The sequence below is a fragment of the Micromys minutus genome (genome assembly GCF_963924665.1).
Source record: "Micromys minutus genome assembly, chromosome: 24".
NCBI classification, from domain to species: domain Eukaryota; kingdom Metazoa; phylum Chordata; class Mammalia; order Rodentia; family Muridae; genus Micromys; species Micromys minutus.
Genome location: NC_137959.1, coordinates 11,316,525 through 11,343,606, shown reverse-complemented (window position 1 = coordinate 11,343,606; position 27,082 = coordinate 11,316,525). Strand labels below are relative to the sequence as shown.

The 27,082-nt window shown below is 49.0% G+C and overlaps 1 protein-coding gene across 3 annotated transcripts in view; it reads left to right on the top strand.

The window, feature by feature from the left end:
• LOC308436050 (ATP-binding cassette sub-family C member 12) overlaps positions 1-27,082 on the top strand; it is a gene marked incomplete at both ends in the record, with an annotated part of 62,572 nt that overhangs the window by 20,687 nt on the left and 14,803 nt on the right. For all 3 annotated transcript variants that reach the window (XM_080936833.1, XM_080936832.1, XM_080936831.1), the window contains 12 exons: positions 2,752-2,823; positions 5,873-5,997; positions 8,381-8,453; positions 10,138-10,341; positions 13,238-13,372; positions 13,478-13,553; positions 13,650-13,718; positions 16,504-16,593; positions 17,512-17,615; positions 19,755-19,952; positions 20,635-20,861; positions 23,063-23,200. In XM_080936833.1, coding sequence (XP_080792959.1) covers positions 2,752-2,823; positions 5,873-5,997; positions 8,381-8,453; positions 10,138-10,341; positions 13,238-13,372; positions 13,478-13,553; positions 13,650-13,718; positions 16,504-16,593; positions 17,512-17,615; positions 19,755-19,952; positions 20,635-20,861; positions 23,063-23,200 — 1,511 coding nt within the window. The remainder of the gene's footprint in view (positions 1-2,751; positions 2,824-5,872; positions 5,998-8,380; positions 8,454-10,137; positions 10,342-13,237; positions 13,373-13,477; positions 13,554-13,649; positions 13,719-16,503; positions 16,594-17,511; positions 17,616-19,754; positions 19,953-20,634; positions 20,862-23,062; positions 23,201-27,082) is intronic.

Below are 27,082 nucleotides of genomic sequence, written 5' to 3'. Positions count from 1 at the left end.
GGAGTTACAGAACCATTAGCTAAAGCGACTTTAGCCCTTGGCCTTTTCTTGCCCCTCCTGTCTGCATTTGTTGCACTGGGAGCCTGGTGGGCACCCCTAAGTTGCTGCTGATATTGCTGCAGCAGGCTCAACGTTAATCTTGTGCCTAGTAATCTCCCTTCGCACTGCCTTCTTTCCTCCATGCTCACACTGCAGATGGAGAGGCTCCATAGCCAAAGTGCTCAAAGCCCCAAAGGCAGAGACTGGTCCCTCTTACAGCTACAGAAACCATCTGCCACATTCTCCCCGGAAAAAAAAAAAAAAAAAACAAATAAAACAGTATCTAATGTTTGGTGAGCTGGGTGCTGCTGACCTCAATCCCCAGTTGTATCCTGCTTAGTAAAATCACTGCCTTCTTGTTAGCCTCCCCTCCCCTGCGCCTGCACCCTAATTTCTTCAGACAGGCTCACGAAATTGGTATGTAAGGAAGCCACGTCTTAGCCTTCCGCTAGCTTTGCTCTATCCTGTCTTCCGTGCATGGTAATGCTTGGATTGGTGTGACAGAGGTGCAGGCCGAATTTTGTGACGTGGTTCCTTTCCAGATGCAAGCCACTTACCAGCTACTTGATTTTGGGCACACTACCTTAGCTCTCAAAGAGTCTGTCTCCTTGGCTGCTGCACGGGCTTTCATGACCATGTCCACTTCACGAGGTGGTTCTGGGAACAGAGGAACTGCATAGAAAACACTCGGCTCATAGAAAGCTACAACTCCATTAGCAACCGTTGCCCTCCTTTCTCTCTTAACAATCATGGCTAGATTACGTGTCACCCTCTAAAGTTCTAAATTCAGGCCATCCAAGTTTTTCCAAATTTAGCTCCACGGTTCCACGAGACGCTGTTCTTCAGGATGAGATGGGGGCAGGGATGTTACTCAGAGTTACGCCCTTAGCCCGGAGCCTATGCCTGGTACCAGGCTGCTAATAATGTTTAGCAAATGAGCAAATAATAATGAACGGCCCAGAAGATGGAGACTCCTGGGTTTGTTCTGAAAAGAATGGGCCTAGGAGGCTCTTGCCTGGCCCAAGGGAATGGCCCGGACTCAGCAGAGGCTTACAGGGAGCGTACATGAAGCTGGCCCCCACTGAGCATGCGTCGCTAGGCTCATCATTTTGGAAGTGCTACTGTGATTTAAAGGGTCAGCCTCACAGACCTGCTGCGCCAACACTGTGGGGTCCATAGGGCGGTGACTCCGTCGGTCCTGATCCTGGTTTGCCTAGCATGATGTGTGGCATCCCATAAAGACCAGTCAGAGAAGTAACTGCTGACAGACAGCAACCCTCCTGCTGGGTATGCCAGAGGTGATGAGCAGATCCAATCTAGCTGCGGGTTGGAAAGGAGCCATCGTTGGCCCCATACCGAATACGTCTTTGTTCTACAGGGTTGCATCGCGGCTACTTGAAAATGTTCTAGAGTGCCCCATATGCAGCCTCTGTTGAAACACAGAAGCCGACAAGCTATCGGTTACCCCAGAGACCTGTGTGACCCCTGCCTTACCTCTTTCAGCTTTTTTATGCAGGGCCACCTGTGACAAGTGCTGTTCATGGGCCCGTGGGCCGGGACCTTTAAATGTGGCCACCCATCTTCCATCCTAGAGTACTAGGATTTTGACAGTCATCTGCAGGGAGTAAGGGGGTGTTGGGGTACTGTACGGACCTGAGCTCACTTTTTCGGAAGTGGCTTGAGCTTCCCAGAAGCCTGGAGCTTCATTTGCCTTTTGTGTGGGCCGACTGAACAGAAAGGGCTTTATCTTTATGACGTCATTCTTTACCTGGGCACGCTCTTTACGCCCGGGTGCTACCTGCACCTCCCAAACAATCTGCCTTCCCCCGAATTCTCACTCAGCTCGTGTTTTCAGGCCAGCACCGGCAGATGCACCCACCGGCTGAGTAAATTTCCCCCGTGCCTCCATATCTGCCCACTCATTGCCCCTTCCATAATACACGTTTGACAAATTGCATATTTCAGTTGCCCCCCCTTCTGTCCATTTCCAGCTAACACACGAGCTCTGTGGGGACCAACTCGGGCTCCACCTGTTGGCTTCATCCTGACTGGCTAGGACTGCACTGGTATCGAAAGTGCCTCCTCCGGGACCCTGGAGTCAGGGTGAGGCAACTGCCGGTGCTCAGAGCAATGCCTGGCACATCACAAGTACTCAGTGACAGCCTGAACGCTGAGCTGACACAAGTTCAGCTATAAAGTCATCCGGTGGAGTAAGCGAAATGACTTGCTGTTCTGAATTGACTTGTTATGATGAAAGATTTCATAAAAAAATTAGACTTCTGAAATCACCCGGTTCTCTATATTTGAAGGATGTTCCATGTGCCCCTCCCCCTTCCCCTGGGTCATATCCTTTACCTGCTGTTAGAGTGACTTCCAGGTCTCTGGGCACAGGACAACCCTTGTGCCCAGGGCCTTTGTCTCCTAAACTGGCACAAGGCAGTTTTACATTGATGTGTGAGCAGGATTTCCAGGTTTCCAAAAGCCCTCTGGGTAGTTTGCTGGCTGCAGGAGGGAGGTCACTTAATTAAGACCCACATCTCCGCATCCTTACAAGCTGTGCACACTAGGCTTGGGGCTGGAGGCTGCAGCTGTCACCTTGTAGATGCAAAAGTAATAGCCTCTGTCCTGCCTGGTCTGGTCACTATAGAGCCCACCCACCCACCTCTCCAAGAATATGGGGGAGTAACTGTCTTGTCTCTACTTCTCTGACAGGGAAAGGTATTGGGAATATGTGGGAATGTTGGAAGCGGTAAGAGTTCCCTCATCTCGGCTCTCCTAGGACAGGTGAGTGCACAGTGAGAACTGGAGAGACTCCATTGACAGGACTGTGGACTTTGCAGGGCTAGGGCAGCCTGTAGAACGGTGGTCAGGTTTTGCTGCACGGGGGGGGGGGGGGAGTTGCGGGGGTCATTGTCAAGGATGCTGGTGAGTCCCTTGGGTTGATGCATTTGGCAGCTCCATGCCTGGCTTGACATGGGTTGGGATTTTTCCACACATCTTTGGGTTTACCTCCCGAGGACAGGCGTCAAACAGTAATTGCTTCCTTGCCCCCAGCTCCATGTTGGTATAAGTGAACGCTGGGTCATTATTACATCTGTGGCTTCTCCCATGGCTGTCCTGGTTTATAAAATCCAGCAAAGCAGCTTGGCAGAGAACGAAGGAACTGGGACTCACGGTGACTTTTGATGAATTTTTGATTGCTTGTTTCCAAAATCCCAGATACCTGACCAAGGGCCTTGTAAAAAGGAAGACTGGATGAATGCATGGGGGCAGTGTGACACTTTGTATAGGAAGAGGGAGGTTCCTAAGTCTTGTCCTGTCTCTGCTGCATCTGGCTGTGAGACTACATGTCGCTGTGTTCTGCAAGCTTCACCCTAAATGAATAAAACAAATTTTGAGGAGATTGGAGAACCATCTCCTCTTTTGGTCTACCATTGTTCCTAAAGGAAAGATTGATTGACTAGGGTTACCTTCCATTGTTGAAAGAATTTGGGCAACCTCTAAAGGAATAGAGAAACCAGGCTCAGCAGGCCTCACTAGAAGGGGGGCACGAGCTTGTAAGGGACAATGCAATCAACTTCTTTGGCATCCCTTTGCTGCAGCAAACAGTACAAAGAGTGTAACTGTTTCCCACCGGCCACCGCTCCATGCTGGTCCCTCGTTCTCTCTGACCTGCGCGGTTGCCACCTGGCATTGGTTCCAGCACCGTAGGACCATGAGAGCTAACATTAATTTATCTCTGATTAGCATATCTCCTGGCTGTGTCTCCCCCACACTAGTTCTGGCACTGGAGCGCCATCTAGAACTAACATTAATTTATCTCAGCGGCTCCATGCTGTCCCCAAGGTACTCTCTGACCCAGGCAGTCTGCAAGCCGTTCCACCATGGCACCTCGCCACACTGCTCCCTGGCATTATTAGTTCCAGCACCTGTAGGCCATATGGAACTAACAATATATTTATCTTATTGGCAGCCACCCTTTGGTTAATCTCTCTCTCTCTCCTGGCCGCCTCTCTACTAACTGGGAACTCTTCTCACGTTCCCCATTGCTACCCCTGGTCCCAGCAGTGGCTGGCTACCCTCTCACTATTCCCTTGTCGTTGAGTCGCTGAGTGGAAGAAAACACCAGGCAATAAACTCTGGTATGATATAAACTCTATAATGCCTAGACGAGTCAGATCATCCTGTACACATCCATCTCTTATAAAATATCCGTAACATCCTGTATCTATGCAGAGATGCACAGAGAGGAACTTCTACGTCTGCTTCCATCTTGGCTTCTCCTCGAGTCTTCTGCCTCTCCTCTCTTCCTCTCTCTAAACCTTTATTCCTGCCCATCCTTCCCTCTCGTCCAATGACACGCGTCGTTCTATCCTGTGCCTGCTTTCCTACATAAACGCAACAACTTACATCCCTTGACCCTGTGCAGGAGAGTTACTACTTCTCTCCTTCCTAAGGCCTGGTTTGGGTAGGCTCTGGGGCTACGCATGTGTGTTTCTGTGAGGGCCCTAGAGTCAGTGACACATTGGAACCCAGCCCCACTTTCTATCAGCACAGGTCTCTCAACAAAGTCAGAGATGGCCCAGTTTATGCTCTGGGAAGCTCATTTGCCCCCAGCTAGTTCCTTTTCTCAGTGTGTTGATGTGTAATGGAAGGAAACTTGCCTCCCTTTAACCTCTGCCCTCTGCTTCATTCCTCGGGAGCATCCCGGAGAAAACAGAACCCATTTTCCACGAAGCAGTGAGGGGATCAGTCACTTTTCCACGACCTGGGGGGTTGGCCTGGGGGGGTTGACCTGGGGTCCTTGACTGGGAGGACCCACCACTTTGTCTCAGTCACATTTTGACCATCTTCCCTTGGACAAAGAAACTGAGCCCCACCGGACCTTGTTTTATTCATCTACAAAATGGCCAAGAACAGTTAGAAAAGGGATCATACATGCTAGTTAGAGCCGAGTCCTCAGGACAATTACAGTGTCAGCCCGCTTAGCACTCTCCTGGGGAGGCACTTGCTATGCTATGCATACAACTGCTCTTTCTAATGTCACCTTTTCCCCAAGTCTAACTCGAGGTCCCTCCAGCCATTTCCATTGACAGGATAGCACTGCATCATGTGACACTTTCCCTGGTCAGCCACACTGCCACTACCCCGTGATCATCAGCCCTACAGATGCCCTCTCCTGATAGCATTCGATTCTAACATCACTGATACTGTTCCCCACTGTCAGAAACACATTTTGTAGGGTCAGCTGAAATGTGACACTCAGTGTCACAAACTCATGTATTTTCTAAATGGGTTGCTTAATTCTACCAAAATCCCAAATACCACATGGATGTGCATTTTCCACTCTTTGTGAGGAAAAAAAAGAGTTCTGGCCCCTTAAGGCCTGCCATGTGACTGAACCAGGGCTACTTCTTTAAGTGGGGCATTCTGGGGCCTCTACCCAGGGGGATAGACTGTGCTCTGCTCCCAGGAACCTGCCTAGGGAGAGATGGACCTATTTGGCACACCTAGTGGAAGGGGACCTTTAGTTGCTCATCCATTCTTACGGTATCTTGCTGTAGTTGGCCCAGGGGTGGGCTAAGTATAGTCTCTGTACCCTCCAGTTGGCAGCAAGACTCATGACTGCCTGCTCCCTAAATTTCCTGCCTAGTCCTTGAAAGTGTCCCACCTAGAGACCCTCAAGAGCACACTTGGGCTTACAGGGTGTGTACTAGACATCTTTCAGCCCCCCTCTTTATATTTATGTGACTAATGCGTGTGCAGTAAAAGAGCATTTGGGAACAACCCTAGAGCATGCTTTCTGAGGGCTCTCTGGTTATCATTGCTCTAGATGCAGTTACAGAAAGGGGTCGTGGCTGTCAATGGACCTTTGGCTTACGTTTCTCAGCAAGCATGGATCTTTCATGGAAATGTGAGGGAGAACATTCTGTTTGGAGAGAAGTACAACCACCAAAGGTATTATTAACCCGGGATGTGTTGGGCCATCTGCTTCAGACTCTCGGGCCACTAAGAATGGGTTACTAAGAGGAAAGGTTTCTTTAATGAGTTTTGATGAAGCATCCATGGGGTCTGCCTAGGAACTGGAATTTCTTTTTCTGATACGAAAGTTCAAAAGAGGTATGTTTTGCAGACCTGTGGCCTCATGGCCTGGTGAGAAGAGGGTGTGGTTGTCACTTCCTTTCCAGGGTAGAGTACCATATGCTCCGAGGTTCTCTGTAGCAGGGCATATGTTGCCTCCCTGGTTGAAAAATGAACCTTGCAATTTAGAGTCAGGCTGAGTAGCTAAGACCTTGCTGGAGATCGTGAGCAGAAGGCATGCAATTCGTCTATCCTGACACGATTAGTCCACACGGGCACGATCCGGATATATCGTTGCTAGTGTCCTCAAACGATCTAATGAGATAAGCTCAAACTTCTGGTTAATACATTTTTGATATGTGTTGGCTCATTATCTTTAAGCTCTGGAAAACAGTGACTTCTTAGGCAAGCTGGTCTGAGGTACGTTCCATTACCATACCTTTAGGGAGACCCAGGTGTTATATTCCCATTTTACTGATGGGAAAGCTGAGGCTCAGAGGTGTAAACTGACTTCCACTCGGCTTGAGTCTTGGACCTGTGCTCTGGCTCCAGTATCACTTAATAACATTGAGGCTACCTCACAGCAGGGTCACTCAAAAATTTCTCATACACTGTGGGGCTGAAGTAAGGAGTCAGAATCGGTTGTAGTTTGTACTTCTCTTATTATCTGAGCCCACAGACTCTGAATCCTGTGGGCTGGTGTTGACCAGCAAGGGCATTCCCAGCAAGGACGGGACACATTTTCTCCTCTCTCCTGGCTGTGATAACCTCAGCAGAAGGCTCACATGTGATCAGGGGTGGGAGTCCTTGGCAGGAGCCAAACCGCTCTGCTTAGCATCTTGTGGCCACAGTCCCTTTTGCTGTCTCCTGCGCCATCCCTACCTGAATGCCTTTTGTTTCCACAGAAGCAGGCTTGGAAGGACAGTTACTTAATTTACCAACAAGGAGGTGGAAGACAGCAAATATTAAGCAAGTGCTTGCCTTCTGCAGGGCACCAGACAGAACCCAGATATGTTTCCAGTGTGGTTGTACAAGTTACTGTAGCGTCGTCGTATGATGGCTTGCCAGAAAGAAGCAGCTTAGTGGGGGGAAGACTTATTTTGGCTCATGGTTGCAGAGGTTTTCAGTCCACTCGGGCAAGGAAGACACGGTGGAGCAGGTTGTAGTCATGGGGATATATGGCAAAGGTTGTTATCAGAATATCATAGTCACCAAACATCCTTAGTCGAGGTGCACAGCTTGTCAAGTGGGACAAAGGTCTCCCGCTCAGTGTAGGGACAAGTAGCTGCTCGGATGGGGTTGAAGTGTGAGTGCCGCTGGGAAAACCCACTGTTCAGAGCAGTGGCCAGATTCTGAGGCTGTGGGCCCCTGTGGTGCCTTGGAGACACCAAGGCACCTTGGAGACACCTTGGTCTGCTCACTGTGAGTACATCTAGGGTTGAGATACAGAGGAAACGGGAACAGCCAAATAGCAGTTTCTCTCTTACCATGGAGCCCTGCGTCACAACTAGACTGCGGTGCCAGAGGTGGACTTCTACCAGGGGCCGAGTGGAGCTGTGCCCAGCCAAACAAGGAACTCGTCCCAGCAGCTTGGGTGGGCAGAGTTAGCCAAGTCACTATAAGTCTGACTCCAAGGCTCGTGAATGGGTGACATTGAGGAACAGAACATCCCTGGAAGTTCCAGAGCTAGGGTCCATTTCCCACTTTTTCTCTTTCCCTGGAAGGGACGTCTTCTGTGCTTACATCTAATTCTCTCCAACGTGGTAGAGATGATGGATGGGCAGAGTTGCTTACGGAGCAGGAGGGGCTTAGCAGATGCCAGGGTTGACATTTATAATCATGTGACCTTATGCTGCCCCATCACATGCACTCTCTCTTCCACTCTTGGCCTTGGTTCAGCTCTGTGTCCCCCTACACCACCCCCATGCCATCTTCAACAACTTCAGCCCACATCTTGATTCCCTTCTGACTCAAAGAGCAACGATAGCAGTTGACACCCCCAGGGTTTTGTAGTCACTAGTGTCATTTCCCCTGCATGACATGAATGCTGTAAGGGGAGGGACCAACCCTACATCAAGGAGACAACACCTCAGGGGTCAAGAAGGCACGGTCTTTGGGACAAGGCAGCTTTCCTGAGAGCCCTGAGCACAGTGCCAGCGAGATCCTTGTTCTGTACAAGCGATGATGGTTGTTCCTTCGGGAGCAGTCTAGGCATCCGTGCTCTGTGCTGGCTTTACTGTTCTGACCTCTGTGCCCACAGGTACCAGCACACGGTTCATGTCTGTGGCCTCCAGAAGGACTTGAACAGCCTCCCTTATGGAGACCTGACTGAGGTAAACAGACCGGAGCCCCATTTCCTCAGCTGACCCTGGGTCCGTGTCCACACATCACAGAGGCAGAAAGCCCCATGGAGATGCTGCCCGAGTCTGGTTTCTGCCTATCATGGATTCTTTGGTGTCCACCAAATGGAGGTAGACCCAAGCCTACTTTTATTTGACTCCTCATGGTCACTTCCACAGACCACTTCCAACCCTTTCCTAACCTCAAGAAGAGTTCCTGAGCAGTCACTCCCTAACCTCAAGGTCCATCTCTCTCCTCAAAACAGTGGTCCGGAGTACTCCACTTAGTTTGGAGTCACAGGGCTCCTTCTTGCTCTCTGCCTCTCTGCAGCCCAGGAATGCCGAGCTACCTTCAGACCTTGCTGCTAGGCTGCTTGTCCACAGTGCTGGCTTGGTCCTGGTTGAGCTTGCTGACTCAGGCGAGCCAGAGTGTCTGTGCCACCCCCTCTCTTCCCAGTCTCTTGGACAAGCTTTCCCCATGGTGACATCTCCAAGAACTAGCTCTTCTAGTCCCTCACTCTGCCTGTCAGGAGCCGGTGGCCTTCGTGATAGCACAAGTGTGTGGCTCCGGCTTCCCCTTTCAAGTTATATCCGTACAGCCTGATATACCTTAGGTATATGACCCTTAGGTGTCCGGCCGCCTCCCAGACTTTCAGGAGCTAGTGCTGCTCCTCAGAGGAAGACTTTGGGAGGTCCACAGTGAGCAGCAGTTTGTCACCAAGTGCTGCAATTAATGCTTCTTGGGTAGCACTTGAATATGTAGAGGGCTGGTTTTGCATTGCCTGTCTAGTGCCCGATGCTAAAATGTGGGCTCCTGGTTCACATGTCACTTTTCTTGTCTCGCTCTCAGCTCCCAGCCCCCAAATCCCAGCACCCAGCATCTAGCACTCAGCATCCAGCACTCAACACTCAGCATCTAGCACCCAGCTCTCATCTCCCAGCACCTAGCACCAAGCACCCAGCATTTAGCACTCAGCATCCAGAACTCAGCACTCAGCACCCAGCACTCAGCATCCAGTACTCAGAACTCAGCACCCAGCACCCAGCTCAGTATCTGGGCATCTGAGCACAGTGGGATCCACTCTGTACTCAGGAGAATGGGATTCCCAGAAAAACATAACCTAGACTTTTCATCTTGCAGTAAATGTCTATTGAGCATCTAGTCCATGCCTCGAATCTGTTGCTGGGTCTTAGGGATTGATGGTGTCTTCATGGCACACACACATTTGCACACAAAGCCATGAACAGGTGGGTCCCTGGTCCATCTCCCAGGCGTTTTCTCTCCTTCTCACTGTCCACTATACATTCTTCCAAAGTTCCCTGCTCCAAAAACCAACCAACCAAAAACCACACAAACCAAACCAGACAACCAAAAGCCCCCTCCTCTGTGTCATTAATCAATATCGACTGTGCACTGGGGAGTGGTTGTTATGTGCTAGGCACCCCTTACTCAGGGTCAGAGAGAGCTGCTCCCAGTCGGCACTGCACTTCTGTGAAGTGGAGGAGATGGCATTCTTCCAGTCAGCATTGTCTAGTGTGCTTATGTGTGGACACTGCCGGCCCGTGTGTCGTCTCCCAGCATCCCGAGGGGCTTTGGGAAGCTCCTGGTATACAAAGACCTTGGGGTGGCAGGCAGACTTAATGGTGGGTGCTGCCATTCCATTATCCCGGTCTACAGATTGGGGAGCGGGGTGTCAACCTCTCCGGGGGACAGAGGCAGAGGATCAGCCTGGCCCGTGCTGTGTATGCCAACCGTCAACTCTACCTGCTGGATGATCCGCTCTCGGCGGTGGATGCCCACGTGGGGAAGCACGTCTTTGAAGAGTGCATTAAGAAGACGCTCAAGGGGAAGACTGTGGTGCTGGTCACCCATCAGTTGCAGGTGACTGGGACGTGCTTGGGTGGAGCGCAACACTTGATGTTCAAAGAGACTCCTATTCTGCCTAAATATGCCTTTCCCAGCGGAAAGGGGCTTTACCTGGACGGGGGACGGAGAGGGTGGGGAAGGTAGGAGACACTGAGGAGTCTTTAGGATCAGTTGGCTCCGAGATCTGGGATACTGGGGAGCCAGGCAGAGACAAGTCCCATTCCCCAATAGGGACTTGATGGGCCTGAGGTCGACGGCTCCTTGTCTGGGGGTCATGAAAACTCTGTTTTCTTTTCTCACCCAGAAAATCATGGCTCTCGTGATGAGGGGCCCCAGCTTCCCAGTTTTCCTCTAACACAGGAAAGGCTCTGTGGGCCAGGACCAGAAGGCAACACTGAGTCTGCAGATCTCTCCTGCCTTCTTAGAGCCTGTTCCCATTCAGACGGTAGTCTCCCTTTGGCTTAGGAGGATGAATCTTGCTGAAGAAAGGGACAGGGCTCATGTCATGTGAACTGGAGGGTTTGACTACATTGGTCACAGACCTTGTTGCACCTGGTCCACATGCAGGTTCTGAATGCTTGTTGGGAATCTAGAGCCCCTTCTCTACCCAAGATAATTCAGGGTTCTCCCACAGACATTGGGAGGTGACCAGTTGGGGCACTGGTGCAGAAGACCCCGTCTTCTTGTTCAGCAGGTCTGCTGTGGCGCAGGAGATAGATCTCATTGCCTGTCAGCGAAGGGGAATGGAGCTGGTGAGGCTGACACAGGAAGTAAGGTTGCCATAACTATAGGACTGTGCAGCCAGTATGTTGCTGCCCTCTGGCTGAGGCCAGGAGACCACCTTGAAGAGAGAGGGCCTTCTCAAAGACCCAGGAAACCCAGGCCCCCATCCTCCACAGAATTTTGTACACGAGGGTATCCAATTTCTTTAGCAAGTGTGCCACAACTCTAGAAAAGACTGAGTCGGGTTAGTTGGACCAGAACTCCTAGGTCTTCTGCAGGCCAGGGCCAAGGTAGAGAAGGCTGACTGGATTCAGTCTGGAATCCCATGTTTTACCTAGACATGGTCTCTGTCTGGCCTAGCTAAATTTCTAAGAGTGGTTAGTCGTAGTCCTGGCCTGTGACGATTTAGTCTGTGGCATCAGCCTGCCCCCAAGAGAACTGTCTTCCTGAGGAATCCTGGGCCCTAGAGGATGATGCCTTGGTCCCGACGGGTGTGAGGCAGAGGGGTCTCCAGTATCCCTCACGGAAGATAAACCATAGTCCATCACTGACACTCACTAGCGGGTGGTATGATCTTAGGCAATCTGTTTTCGCAGGGTCTTGAGCAATCACGCCTTTCCAAGGTCATTTTAGCTCACTTTTTGCTTGTTGGGAGATGAAGAAGGCCACCAGGTGGCACCATAATCTTGATACACACTCTTTATCTGTTCTTTGTGGGGGAGGGGAGGGCTCAAACTGCAGCCCTGGGGCTTTCCAGAACATTTCTTAGCTGCTCTGACCTCAGATGCGTTTGAGTAGCTGGCCAGGACAGCCACGCATCTGTTTACTTGAGGAAACACAGCGAGGCCAGCAGTCTGACTAGCTGCTGGGATCTACTCAGAGCTCAGCATCCTGAGCGCTTGCTACACAAAGCTACCTGGCATCACCAGAGTGAGCCAACAGCTGGCTGGCCAAAGGGATCTTTGCTGGGCCCTTCCAAATCTGGGTGGTGGACCCCACACAGGCAGAAAGTAGTGGGCCTGTGTGCTTCCTCTCCTCACGTGAAAGGAACCAATGGCTTGACGGAGCAGCCAGCTTTTGAGCTGGGAGTAGCCGGAGGTTGGGAGATAAGATGTAATATCAGGCTGTGAAACACCAGAGGATGATGTGTAAGGCCCAAGTCTGTCTTAGAGGGAAAGGTTCTGTCAGAAGCAGAAGGTGTGTCTCTACTGGGCAATAGGGGACAGAACCCTGTTTGGGCTGCCTGGAGAAGGGTCCAAATTGTGGATAGGGGAGACACGTTAGAACTTTTCAAGCTACCAACACTGTGCTGGTTGCAGCATTTGGGCACCACCCACCCCATACAGCCATCATTGGTAGCCCTTTGTGTTCAGGATTTGAACTGAGTTTAGCTAAGTGGGATTTGGCCCTGAACAGAGAAGTGCAAAACAGGGACCCTGGCCCAGCTTGGATGGCTTACTTCTTTAGGGGGAATGGTTCTCAGTCTTACAGCATCATGCCTGCCTCTAGGAGGGGACTGTCTGCCTTTTGTTGGGGGGATCAATCGAGGAGTGCTCTTTCTTCTTCCAAAATTAAAGTGAGTCCCTCTCAGCAGAATTCTTTAATCCCAGGATTGGTGTGGATGTGAAGGGTGAAGAGTTTTGGGTAAAATGGGACATGTAATATCGCTCACGTAGTTACTGTAATGTCAAAGCAGGTGGGCTGTGGCCTGTGACTTGGTTTCTATTCCATGGGCTCAGTGGGCTGGGGCTTCTGACGGGACTAAAAATCATATTTTCTATTTTTCCCAAACCTTGGCCTCCACAAGTCAATCAGATTTCTCAGCAGGGTAGCTCATTTAGAGAGAAAAAGCAAAGACAGTTTCTGTTGCCTCATTGAGGCAGCCAGAGTCCAGCTTCTGTACTGAAGAGACTGGGGACTAGCTCAGTGGCTCTCACTCGCCCTCCCCAGCCCCAAGGGCATTTGGCAATGCTTGCAGACATTTTAGCTTATCATAACTGTGGAAAGGCATTCTACTGGTGGATAGAGACCAGAGAGACTGTGAAATTAGCCTACAATGCACAGGGCAGCCCCCGAAGACAAGGAATTATTTGCCTCCCGATGCTAATAATGGCAGGATTGAAAACCCCAGGAATTCAGTGTACCTGGGACAGCAGTGGCATTGTGGACGGTTGTACTGTCTCCACAGTTCCTGGAGTCTTGTGATGAGGTCATTCTGTTAGAAGATGGAGAGATCTGTGAAAAGGGCACCCACAAGGAGTTGATGGAAGAGAGAGGGCGCTATGCAAAGCTGATTCACAACCTCCGGGGATTGCAATTCAAGGTAAACTTCAGTTGGGTGAGTGGGATGAAGAGCCCCACCTCATGGGTTTCTGCCTGGGAGAGGTCTGCCGTCTCATTTTCACAAGTCATTTCATTTCATCTCCAGGATCCAGAGCACATTTACAATGTAGCTATGGTGGAGACCCTGAAGGAGAGCCCAGCTCAGAGGGATGAAGACACTGGTACAGTCAGATGACAGTCCCCTCTCTTTCACTGCCCCTGGATCCTGAGTGGACACAGACCTTTTCACCTATTGATTATACAATTTCTCATCCTAGTCTTGGCTTCAGGAGATGAGAAAGATGAAGGAAAAGAACCCGAAACAGAAGAATTTGTGGACACAAAAGGTATTTACCATCTTTTCCCTTGGCTGTGTACGTGGGCGTACAAGCTAGGCACCCATTATCTGCATCAAGGAGTGGAAACACAGTGGTTATTGTTTTGGGGACTGAGGACTGTGGCATGTCATAGTGTGAGTTCACGCATGATGATGCCAGCTTGATCTGGCTTTGAAGCCACTTGAATATTAAAACCCTCAACTGGGTTCTTTCTGAGGACATTTCCAGAGACAGTAGCCAACAAGGAAAACCTATCCTAAATGAGGGCAGTGCCCTCTCCTAAGTTGAGACCCAGATGGAAAAAAAGGGGGAAGTGAATATACCCATTAGCACATTCATTTTTTCTGTTTCGTGGCCACCACGAGCAAGAAATTGTCCCCTCTTTTTAATTAATTGATATTATAATATAATTACATCATTTCTCATTTGTTTCCTTCCTCTAACACCTCCTCTGCACCCCACACTTATTCTCTTTCAAATTTGTGACCTCTTTTGCTTTTCTTGTTGTTGTTGTTGTTGTGTGTGTATTTCTAAATGTAAAATTACAATCTTCTCAACTCACATAATGTTGCTTGCATGCATGTTTTCAGACTGGCCATTTGGTACTGGATAAGTCACTGGTATGCTCTTCCCTGGGGGAGGCGATTTCTCCTGCTCTCAGCCTTCCTGAGTTGCCTGTGGCTCTCTGTAGGGTCCAGGTCTCTGAGCTTTCCCCTTCCATGACAGCAGGTCCATCCGTTGGTATCATCGCTATTCAGGTCATAAAACTGGATACTCTTAACCTTAGCTTCTTAATCTATAGAGGAGGGACATGATAGAATTAACTCCAGAGAGGGCCTTGCAAAGGTTAAACGAGAAACTGTCTTTGAAATGGCCTGCAAAGTGCCTGAAACATAGTGACGTTCGGAAGTCAGGTCTACAGTGTCCCCTCCTTCCTGGGAGGTCAAAGCAGCATGTGGAAATGATGTAGAGCCCAAGTCTTCACAGGTAACAAAGCCGCAGAAGGACTGAGGTTGGATCAGGTTCATGGCTGTAAGCATTGCATCGAATACCTGAAACATGGGAGGGAAGAGGCACTCTGTTCCCAGGTTTTAATGTATAGCCTGGTGGAGGTTGTCGGCCAATGAGTAGCTGTGGCAAGTGGGGCAAAGATAAAAGGAAGCTGATGCAGGAGTAACAGGCTGGGGGCGGGGCAGGCTCCACAGAAGGGCCATCTTTGCACTGGTCATTCAGGGATGCGTAGGAGCTTACTGTTGGTAACGTGATGAGAAGATGGGAGAGAGTGGAGGGCTTGAAGGTAAGGTTGTGAGAACATTCCGAGGATGAGGAAGGAGACATGAGAGTGAGATTGATCAGGGCCAGCTGTTGAGGCTACCCTTTCATCCTTAGAGGGTTGCTAGTCCTCTCTTGTTCCCAGGGCACAAACTCTAGGCTTCAGCCTGTTTAGGGGCAGGGATCACAATAGGGTGGCTTCCTGTAAGAGTTCTGACCCTGAATAATATGTAGCAAGAAACACACACACACACACACACACACACACACACACACACACACACACAACACACATTTGGCTAGGTATGGTGACACAGCCTGTAATCCCAGAACAAGGGAGGCAGAGGCAAGAAGATGATGAGTTGGAGGTTTGCCTGGATGACCACGGCGTATACTGTTTCTGAAGCAAAGCAAGAAAGTGAATGACAAAAGCCAAGTCCACACAGCCGCACACTGACGTCACTATTGGTCTTCAAAGCTCCCGTCACTGTATATATCAAGTGGAAGGCACATCTGGGTTTTAGAACATTAAAATATGACGAAGGAAGTCTTGAGTCACTGGAATCTGTCACTGCTAATGCTGCTTGTGGCGTGTGCACATTTGGAAAGAACCCATTTTTATGGCTTGTGAGTCTCAGAGCTCCGGGCTGTTCATCACCCGACCTCCTGTCAGGGTGGGGGGTGGGGAAGGAGACGGCTGTTTCTCACGTTACTCACCACCGACCCTACTCTGGACAAGGAAGTAGACTGTGAAACATCCTGGAGACAGACCCTGTGTCCTAAGGGTAGCCGCTGGGCTGGGAAGTGCCTGGCGTAGCTCTGAAAGTGCAGGGCACACACTGAAGGCCTGGCAGCCCTCCCATCACCCACTGCTGACGTATTTTCTCAAGCCCAGGAAAAACGCACAGGCTACCAGTGGCTCCCTTGGATAGGCTGAAATGACAGTTACCATTTGTGCCCTGGGGTGCCCTCATAATGCCACCTTTCCCTCGGGTTTTTTTTTTTTTTTTTTTTTTTTTTTTTGCAGCTAAGGAGAGAGTGGAACATCCCAAAGACATTTGCAGGCTCCCAGGCAGAGCATGATGGGACTTTGTTCATCAGGCATCTGTGAGGTAGAAAAGAGACCATGGACAAAGTCGCCCCATCCATCTGTCCCGTCAGAGCAGTGTACACAGCCCAACTTGAACTCAGGAGCCCTCAATGGGCACAGACACAGTGTATATCCATCTGTGTCTTCTGCCTGACATTCAGTTCTGGGAGCCAGCACAACCCTGGGCTCCCAGCGCTAAGCATTTAGTGAATACCATAGTCGTCAAGAGGCTCCTTATTTTATATTATTTGACCCTCCTTATAGTGTGCTCCACAGGGCTGTAAGGAGTGCCACATAATATAAAATAGAAAGCATGTGGACACCAGGACAAGGACCTTAGCAGTAGAGGGAGGGTGCAAAGGGGACATGCTGGCCTCACTGTGTGCCCCTCCACGGGCCACGAGGCTCATGGCCCTGCGTTTGTCTCTGCAGCTCCTGTGCACCAGCTTATCCAGATTGAATCCCCCCAAGAAGGAATCGTGACCTGGAAAACATATCACACATATATTAAAGCTTCTGGAGGTTTGGTATAAAACATCAGGTTTCTTGATTTAATTTGCATTTAAAAAATCTGTTTTTAAACTGTTGGGCTCGTGTTTTTATGATCCCATCACCAATTACTCTTTTTATGCTATGCTAGGACTGCTTATCGGGGCTTTCATTTCCCCTACAACCTAAAGTCTGATAATACAGCCCTTTAAATGGAGCCATTTTTTATCTCCATTAAAGCTGCCAAGTTCTGTTTTGTTGAAGTTGAGTGGGCAGCAGCCAGAAGCCATTGGTGGTTCTTACACACACACACACACACACACACACAGAAAGAGAGAGAGAGAGAGAGAGAGAGAGAGAGAGAGAGAGAGAGACTTATATGCATGCACACACACTTACATGTATGTACACACACACTTACATGTATGCACACACACTCACACATAAACATTTCCATGTGTTCCCACACACTCCTGTGCATGCATACACACACACACACTCACATAGTCAAACATGCTCACACATAGACTTACAGACACACACACACAGACGAACATGGTCTGATTGCTGAGCATAGCAGCAATCAGCTCATTACACAAGAAGCTGTCTGCATGTCAAGTTTCTCCCAGCAAGACTAGGTATTTGGGTATTTCTTTTATTTAGAGATGGAGTTTATGTGCAGATGGAAGCTGGCTTTAAACTTGTGACTTACCTAACCGAGCATTTCCAAATGTGGAATAACAGACTTGTCCCACCACACTGGACTCTTGACTTGCTTTTAGCCAATACTGAATTGCTTCTATGAATGGAACACTGGATGAGTGTCCTTACTAGCACGTGAATGTGATCTTTTTCTCTGCATCCTTTGACTATCCTGAATCCCAAGGATGGGGCTCAGGGTAGGCAAATTGGCCACTGGATCTGACACGTGCAACCCCATCTCTCCGGCAGGTTACCTGGTCTCCTTCCTGGTTTTGTGTCTCTTCTTCCTGATGATGGGCAGCTCTGCTTTCAGCACCTGGTGGTTGGGGCTCTGGCTAGACAGGGGCTCCCAGGTGAGTTTCAAAATACAGATTGACACTTAGTGGCACCCTTTGTCCCCTTCTCCCTTTTGGAGACACCGAGGCTAGTTTCTGCACCATATAATTCAACTTCTTGAGATATTTTTCTGTCTTCCTTCCATCCATCCATCCATCCATTCATTCATTCATTCTTTCTTTTAATAAACAGACCACTTGAAAGTTTACACATCTTCAAATTAAAAAGCAGGTTCTGAAAAATGATAGTTCCAACGTGTGTGGTCACTTGTGTCCTGGGTAGGGTAGTATCAGTTTGAACTTTCCTCTGAGGAGGGACAGGGACATGCTCCCAACTTGCCTTAGCAAGGGAACCTGAAATAGTTGTAGCTTGTGGAAGTGCTTCAAGGCTGCTAGGGGGCCTTCCATTTCTTCCAGGGTTTCCATATTGGCCAGGGCCCGTTCTGGGCAGGACCAATTTATTCCTTTCCCTCCAGCTTGCTGGAACCTTCCCCAGTTGTTGATCATTGGTTTCAAAATTTGCCCTGGAGTTCCAGAGTCTGCTGAGTGTGGGTGTTAGGGTGTTTGCTCATCTTCCAAGACTACACTGAGATTACACCTTGTTGCTATGACATCAAAGTAAGACTTGGTGTGTCGGGGAGGGGAGAGCCTGTTTGATACAGCTTCCTGAGGCTGTTCCCACATCATAGGGCAGTGAGATGCCTGCTCTGTGCAAATAAATCGAGATCTGCTTTTCAAACATGTGTATTCTTCTACGTCTGCTCATGAAGATTTTGTCCATTCCTCAGAGGACCTCAGATGTAGGGTCAGGTGGATCTATCCCTTAGACTCTGGGTTTCCCCAACAGGCCACTGAACATGCAGCGACAGGGCTGTGCCTTCTGTGATGCTTCCTGACCCTGGATGCTGTGGGTACAACCAACAGCACAGCAAAGGCTGCTCTGCAAAGCAGAGCCTTTCATCACCCAACCCCCGCCCCCCAGGGATGCTTTTGCCTCTGCAGGCGTTCATCCATCAGCAACCTCTGGTTTACATTTCCCCCATTACTGTAATCAGCAGAGTGGCATTTAGAAGAAACATGTTTGTCTGCTCCCCAAAGGCATCCTTGACTTTTTAGCACACAGACCAGAGAAAAATGAAACTGTCAGTTTCTCGACAACAGGAGGAAGATGGCCTCTCTCCAGAAATGCTGGTGATGTTGTGTCCCCTTGCCCGGAGGGATGAAGCCATCATTTGTTGAATCATCTGAGAGTCCCTTGGGTTTGCTAGGCTTCCTCTTTCTTGCTAGGGACTCCAGAGCAGGGCAGCTGCACCCCCACAGCTGGGCTTCAGAGACAAGCCAGGGGAGAGAATTGAGTGACTGGATCACCCCACATAGAGATCCCTGAATCTCACTAGGTGGTGGCTGCTTCTGGGTAGCTTGGCAGATGGGAGGACAAGTCTCTGCTTCTCTGCCCTGTCTGGGTTGTCTAAGGAGGAGCCAGGCCAGCTTCTTAGAGTCCAGAGGTCCCCCTTGCTTCTGTGTCTTCTTGGCCTTGTATCACTGCAGGTCTCCTGAGGCACAGGTGGCTTCTGGGACAGCTGCCCACACCTGCATTTTCCCCACCATCACTCGGGTACTCCTCTGTGGTAGAGGCATGCAAAGCTCAGACAGTCCCCCCGAGGGACCTGACTTGATTTTACCTACGTGTCTCATTGTTGGTGTGAATTTAAATTTTATTCTCCTAAGATGTGTTTGTCTCTATGCATGCGTGTAGGCACTTGTCCATGTGTGAGTGAGTGAAGGATGAAGGCTGACTTTGAGTATCTTCCCTTATTCCTCTCTACCTTAATTTTTAAGGTGGGGTCTTAGCGCTCATTGTTTTGTCGATGGTGGCTAGCCACTGAGCCCCAGTGATCTACCCATCTTCCTTCAAATCCTGATGCTGGGGGTATAGGCCTGTGCCACCATGCCTTGTTTTTAGGGATCTGAACATGGGTCCTCATGCATGTGTGGCAAATACTTTGCCCACGGGGCCATCTTTCCAGTCCTACCTGATTCATTTTTAACAGCCATGTGCCTCTTTTGAGTTTCTCTTCAGAAAGAATATCTGAAATAGCCCCCCTCCTCCCAATAGCATGCCGTTCTTGATACTTCCTTGTTATTGTTTCGCTACAGGTCATCTGTGCACCCCAGAGTAATAAGACCGCCTGCAACACTGACCAGATCCTGCAGGACACCGAGCACCACATGTACCAGCTGGTTTACATAGCAAGCATGGTGTCTGTGCTGATGTTTGGCATCATCAAAGGATTTACCTTCACCAACACCACCCTGATGGCGTCCTCCTCGCTCCACAACAGAGTGTTTAACAAGGTAGTGGCACTGAGGGCTGCAGGCCCACTGGATTGCAGTCCGCAGGGCTAAGCAGGCCCGTACACCATAGCAAACACCGTGTCAGACTCTGGGGACAGGATGGCTCTCCTGGAGGGCTGCCATCTAGTTTTCAAGGCGTCTTCCACTTGTTTGAGTACCATACAAGGAAGCCAGTTTCAGAGAGCAATAGGGGTACGTCATGGACTCTTGGGCCAGAAGGATGGGGACATGCAAGCCTTGCTTCTAAGAGCCCCAGCTGGCGGCAGTCTGGAAATGGGCTGGTGCTGTCCTTCGCTGCGGCAGGCAGCAGTGGTTGGTTGCCAGGCTTCTTACCGGAGCACACAGGTATGCTCCACACTTCTGGAGTAGACTTGGCATGTTGTTTGCTTGCGGCCCCAAATCCCCTTTTCCTCCGAGAGTCCCAGGCTCTCCTCTCCCAGGAGGCACCTGAGATTCGGAGAGGAAGGAACACCCATAGGCAGGGTCTTTCCAGAATTCACTCATGTTGGTGATCTAAGGATGGGGAGCACCGCCCTCCATCTTCAAGGCTCACCTGATTCCCCTGGCCTGTGCTTTGGAGAAACAGGTCTAGTGGCCCTGCTCTCTCACCTTCCTGCCCTGCCGGAGGCAGGGATGGGGACAGAACACTCACCAATGCAGTTCACTCTGCCTCTCTCCTCAGATCGTCAGAAGCCCAATGAGCTTCTTTGACACAACTCCCACAGGCCGGCTAATGAACCGTTTCTCTAAAGATATGGATGAGCTGGATGTGAGGCTGCCGTTTCACGCTGAGAACTTCCTGCAGCAGTTTTTTATGGTGGTGTTCATCCTGGTGATTATGGCTGCTGTGTTTCCTGTTGTTCTTTTGGTGCTGGCTGGCCTGGCTGTAATCTTCCTCATCCTTTTACGGTAGGACTATGCACAGTTTGAAAGTGGGAAATACCCAACTAACACCCCCACACACAACAACACAAACACACTGAGTGGGGGTGGGAGATGGTACATACACACACACACACACACACACACACACATATACATATATGTATATGCATGCATCCATATATATCATCTGGGAGGCAGGTGATGTTGAATACCAGCTTTCTTCTCGACGGGAGAATCCTAGATTCTTGGCACTTGTTACACACCAGGTGCTATGGTAAGTACCTGGCATCCGGCTGGCTTTTTGGCCCCAGGGCAATGCTGGGAGGTGGGTCAGTTATTAGGAGGTTCAGGAATCTAGTAAGCAGGTTTGCCATCTGTCTTCCGATTCATTCCTAACCATTGGCTCCAAGGATTCCATCTCCAGCCACTTCGAATTTTGAGAAACAGCTCTCACTGCAGCTAAGGATTGATTTGTTCAGAGACATGTGGAAAGGAGTGGGGATGGCTCCTGAATGTGTATTCACCCATCAGCAGGGACACTGGAAGCTGCAAGTGGGGGGGGGGTGAGGGGAAGCAGGATTTCTCATCAGACACCGTGAGGAGTAGTGAGAGGGAACAAAGAGCTCTAAGTCTGAAAGGTTTGTGCCAGAATTCCAGCTTTGCCAGGAAGCTAGTTGGAGAACCCTGAAAAGCTGCACCTGTTCTTTTTCCCCTAAAGTTCTCAGTCATGAAAATATGTGTGTTGCCTGTGTCAGAGGAGCAGGTGGGAGAAGAGATGAGTGGCCATGGTGAAGACAGGGGTGTTTACAAGACAGTGTCATCTGGGTTTCACGGGGGGGGGGGGGGGAGACTTTTGGGTGTCAGGGAAATTGGTACAACAAAGGACAACGCAAGATGGTGGAACAACAGTATGCGGAGGAAGGTGGTCTGAGCAGAGAGACAGTTGAGTAGTCACAGCTTAGACTCATGCGCCAAGTCTGAGGCAGTGATAATGGCAGATGTTTGAGGGGTGAACTGTGGCTGGGGTACCCGAGCAGAGTGGGGTGATCATGAGAATTAAGACTCGCGCTCTGGGATTCAGCAGAGCTGGCTCTCACTCCAGTACCCTTGGTGTCACCGAGGAAAGCACACATTTGCAAACTCAAGGGTTTATTGTGATAACCAGTCAAAACTGTTTTCTGAGAGCCCATCACATATACAAAGCACGTCATGGGTGTCAGAGCTTCTAGTGGACCCCTCATACCTCTATCTACTCCTGCTGTACCTTTGTTTGACCACTTTGGTTTCTGTCTCCTCTATTGCTATTGATTGACTTAGTAAAAGCTTAAAAGAAATCCACCCCACATACTCAATCCTTTGCTGTAAAGACAGGAGCGACCACAGAACGAGGAAAGCTCAGAGCTCAGTGGGTTTATTGAAAGCACAGGATAATTAGGTTACGGTCCCTCTTTGGAGGATAGCAGCAAATGTGCACACTCAAGGGCTCTTGGGGCTTCCATGTGAGGTGCAGAGATACAGTTCTTGAGGTTATCTTGTATGTGCAAAATTATCTTTGGAGGGCTGCACACTGGCAGCCAGGTCAGACCCCTCTTTCAGTGATTGGTTAGTTAGGGTTTTACTGCTGTGAACAGATACCATGGCCAAAGACAACATTTAATTGGGGCTGGCTTACAGGTTCAGAGGTTCTGTCATCATCCAGGCAGGCATGGTGCAGGAGGAGCTGAGAGTTCTACACCTTGTTCCGGAGGCAAACAGAAGACTGACTTCCAGGCAGCTAGGATGAGGGTATTAAAGCCCACACCCACAGTGACACACCTACTCCAACAAGGCCACACCTCTCAATAGTGCCACACACTGGGCCAAGCATATACAAACCATCACGGTCACCAAAAACTAGTTGACTTGTGTTCAGGGGCTGCACTGTGCAAAATACTTGGCTCGTCAAAGTTTAGAACTGTCTACTGTGATGCGTGTCACTCTTGCTACAGGAACTACTCTGGTCTGAAGGCAAATGAAGTAACGGTGTTCAAACTTCTCAGTAGACTCTCCCTCACACAGCAGACGGGACATTCTGGAGAGGAGTGGCAGGCTCTTCCAGTTTTCACCCTAATTTTGACTTAACTGCCACGTGGAAGGTGTGGCTGAACTGTCTGTGCTGAGGGAGAGCTCTCCAGGACTACACCTTATGACCCTCTTGGACCCTCTCATTTACCCCTCCCCCACAGCATTTTCCATCGAGGGGTCCAGGAGCTCAAGCAGGTGGAGAACATCAGCCGGTCGCCTTGGTTCTCTCACATCACCTCCTCTATGCAGGGTCTGGGTGTCATCCACGCCTATGACAAAAAGGAAGATTGCATCAGCAAGTGAGTTGATGGGCCCAGGCAGGGTCTGCCCACTCCACAGCCCAGCCCAGATGGGAGGTCCCCGGCCGCTTTGTGATTGAGAGGGGGAATGTTGGGGACAGGTAAAGAGCTGGCAGAATCAGGAGATTTATCTCTAGCATTCGGGACCCCTAAAGATAAATGACTCTGTGTGTGTGTGTGTGTGTGTGTGAGAGAGAGAGAGAGAGAGAGAGAGAGAGAGAGAGAGAGAGAGAGAGAGACAGACAGACAGATGGACGGACTGACAGAGACATGAAGAGAAGGTGAGGGGAAGAAACAAGAAGAGGGACAAGGAAAGGGAGAAGAGAGAGAAGACAGGCATGTGTCATCCTGGGGATGAGCCAGGGCCTTGTGCAATGTTAGGTGAACAGTTCACTATTGAGCTATACCTTTAACTCTGTAGAACTTTATATATTTCATTTCCTGCTAAATGGGTTCAATTTAGGAGAATATCAAAAAACAGAACAAACACAAAAATCACTTATAGGCCTCAAATCCCAGTCTTCGTCGTATTTTCATGTACACATTATATGCATAATCATAAATTGAAAATCCCAGATCTGAAAAGCTCCCAAATCTCAAATCTTTTGAATACTGGTTGCCATGCTGTAAAGGGAAAAATCTCATACTTCACCTCATGATAAATCTCACACTTGACCTCATGTGACTTACTGTAGTCAAGACACAGGTACAACAAAAGTATGCATGAAAGAGATCTGCAGATGCCTGTACATTGTGGCACAAACCTGTGGTCCCAGCTACTTATGGGGCTGAGGCAAGAGGATCTTCCCTTGGCTACAGAGTGAGCTCAAAGCCAGTACACACACACACACACACACACACACACACACACACACACACAGAGAGAGAGAGAGAGAGAGAGAGAGAGAGAGAGAGAGAGAGAGAGAGAGAATAGAGAGAGAGAGAGTCTAAGAGAATTAAGGAAAAGGTCTAGGGACACAGCTCAGTGTTTGAGCGTTGCTTACCCTGCTTCGATTCCCCAGTGCTGTGAGATAGAATAAAGTAAGTGAATGGCCTGCAGGCTACCACACCTGAGCCAGTTCTGTGCATGGAGTTGTTCTACATTTCCAAGTCATGTCATTCTGCATATACAAACATTTCAGAATTGAAACAAAATCCAACTAGGGCTAGAGAAATGGCTTAGGAACACTGGCTGCCCTTCCATGAGGACCCAGTTTAGATTCTGATTCCCAGCTCATGGCAACTCAGAAGCATTTGCAGCTGCAGATCTAGATCTCAGAAGCATTTGCAGCCTCCACAGACCCTATGCATGCATAAAATCAGGCAAAACAAAAACAAAAACATACATTAATTAATTAATTAATTAATTAAAATTTAAAAGTCCCAGGTTAGAAACATATGTAGCCCTAAGCATCTCACACAGGATACTTAGATGTCTGGTCCTAAGCACTCCAGACAGGATACTTACATTTCTTCCCATTCTTTAATTTTTCAACTCACAATGTTTTCTTTTCAAAAGTTATTTTGAACATGACTTTCATAGCAATGAAATAAACACATTTAAAAATATTTCATTAGTTCTTTGAGAATCTCATACAATATATTTTTATTCAGTCCTCCCATCCCCCACACCTCCCATTGCCCTTCTACACACGCAGCTTTGAGTTTTCTCCACTCCTCCCTTTTCTTTAAATCAAGTTCTGCTTATGTTGTTCATTTATTAAACATTAAAAACAACCACTAATTTAAAGAAAGAAAGAAAGAAAGAAAGAAAGAAAGAAAGAAAGAAAGAAAGAAAGAAAGAAAGGGTCTCTTCCACAGAAGGAAGGCCAACACGCCGCTGCTTGTGCTGCCGCCGTATCTCTAGTGATCTGATCCCTGGGAGGTTCCAGGGCATCTAGCGAGTACTCAACACCAACATCGACGGATGGTGGAAACTAGCCTTAGCCATCACAGCCATTAAAGATGTGGGGCGGAGTTATGATCACGTGGTGTTGAGGAAAGCCGACACTGACCTCACCAAGATGGCGGAGAATGCACGGAGGATGAGGTGGAGTGTGTGAGCACCACCATCACGCAGAACCCACGACAGTATAAGATCCCAGACTGGTTATTGGACAGACAGAATGATGTGAAGGATGGGGAAATACAGCCAGGTTCTGGCCAACGGTCTAGACCACGAGCTGCGTGAGGACCTGGAGCGCCTGAAGAAAATTCGAGCCCATAGGGGGCTGCGCCACTTTCGGGGTCTTTGTGTCCAGGACTGGCCGCAGGGGCGCTGTATTGTGGGTGTGTCCAAGAAGAAATGGGTCTCTGGGCCTTTGCTGTTAATAAATAGCTTTATATACCCATGTGGGGGGGGGAGGAAAGAAAATGTATATCTCGCTACTTTCCAACTAGAAGCTGCCGCCGCTGTGCAAGCAACCCTGTGGAAAAGATGGGTCAGAGCAAGAACTTGTTTTTTTACAGCAGAAAAAGCAGAGGGGGACGCCAGACAGGATCTCTGGGATGTACAAAGAGAAGGATGGGTGGTGACCCACAAAACGCAAACTACCAAGACACAACCCTGGTCACAGGGCTTCCTAGTGGTGGCAGGGGAAAAGGAAAGACTTCCCTAAAGTTGTCATTGGGGTTGAAGCCGTCAACGGTTGGCTGCTGAGTTAGGAGGATGAGCATAGGAGATGAATGGTCAGGACATGCATTATCTTCACAGCTGCCGTAATGAAATGTACTATGTGTTTGCTAACCTAGAAAGAAATTAAAAAAAAAAATCAGTTGTTCCACATGAAGATCCACAAATAAAATGAGAAGATTTTAGGTATGCAACTGTCACCACAGAAACAGAAGAGGACATGATACTGCTTGGCATCCTGATGCCACAGGTTGGAATTCCTCCTCTGAAGATAGGAAAACAGGTAATAAACTACTCAGCAGAGGACACAAACAAGCCGATGAAGTCAAGCTGGGACAGAGAGGTCAGTTAGAGGGAAAAAGAGAGAAAGAAATGGCCCGAGAAAACCAGCAATACGGGTGAAAAGGTTACTAATAAGGAAGAGACATTCGTCAAGAAAACAAGATTAGAAACCAGACAGGCCAGAATAAGAGCGTGGTGGAAAGGCTTGCCGGCAGACATGATGAGGCAGGAAGGGAGCTTGAGAGATGGAGGTCAAGGATGGGCAAATCCTTAAGATCAATAAGGAAAGCAATAGTGAGTGATCATGGCCAGAACAGCCAAGAGCTCTGGGATGCTATCAACAGATCAAATTAAACGATTCCTCTGATCCAGGAGGAAACAGACATCTACACTCAAGATCGAGTCAAAACCCCAGATGATATAACCGCTGAAGGACTTCAACACAAAGCAAAGGAACCACATTGCAACTTGTGAGAGGAAAATGCCAAAAATGCCAACTCACCTACAAAGGCCTAACCACAAGAGGAACATGAGGTTTCACGTCAGCAGCCTGTGCTGGGGAAGCAGGGGATGCTGCGCTCCCAGCCTCCAAAGCAAGCGACCTCTGGCCAACACTGCCATGTCCTGAAAGCTATCTTTAAGACTGATCCGACAGAGAAGCCAACACTACAGAAGATGCTTAGAAGAATGGTACATGCAAAGGAAGGGGAAAGCCGGTCTAAGCCAAATAAAATAAACATAACTTATAAATAACATATCATTTTATTTTATAATATTTTTATTATATTTTATAAACATTTATATTATAAGTAATATAAATGATATAAATATAATAAAAGTAATCAGCTGGGGGGGGACTGGAGAGATGGCTCAGCAGTTAAGAGCACTGACTGCTTTTCTAGAGGTCCTGAGTTCAATTCCCAGCAACTACATGGTGGCTCACAACCATCTGTAATGGGATCTGATGC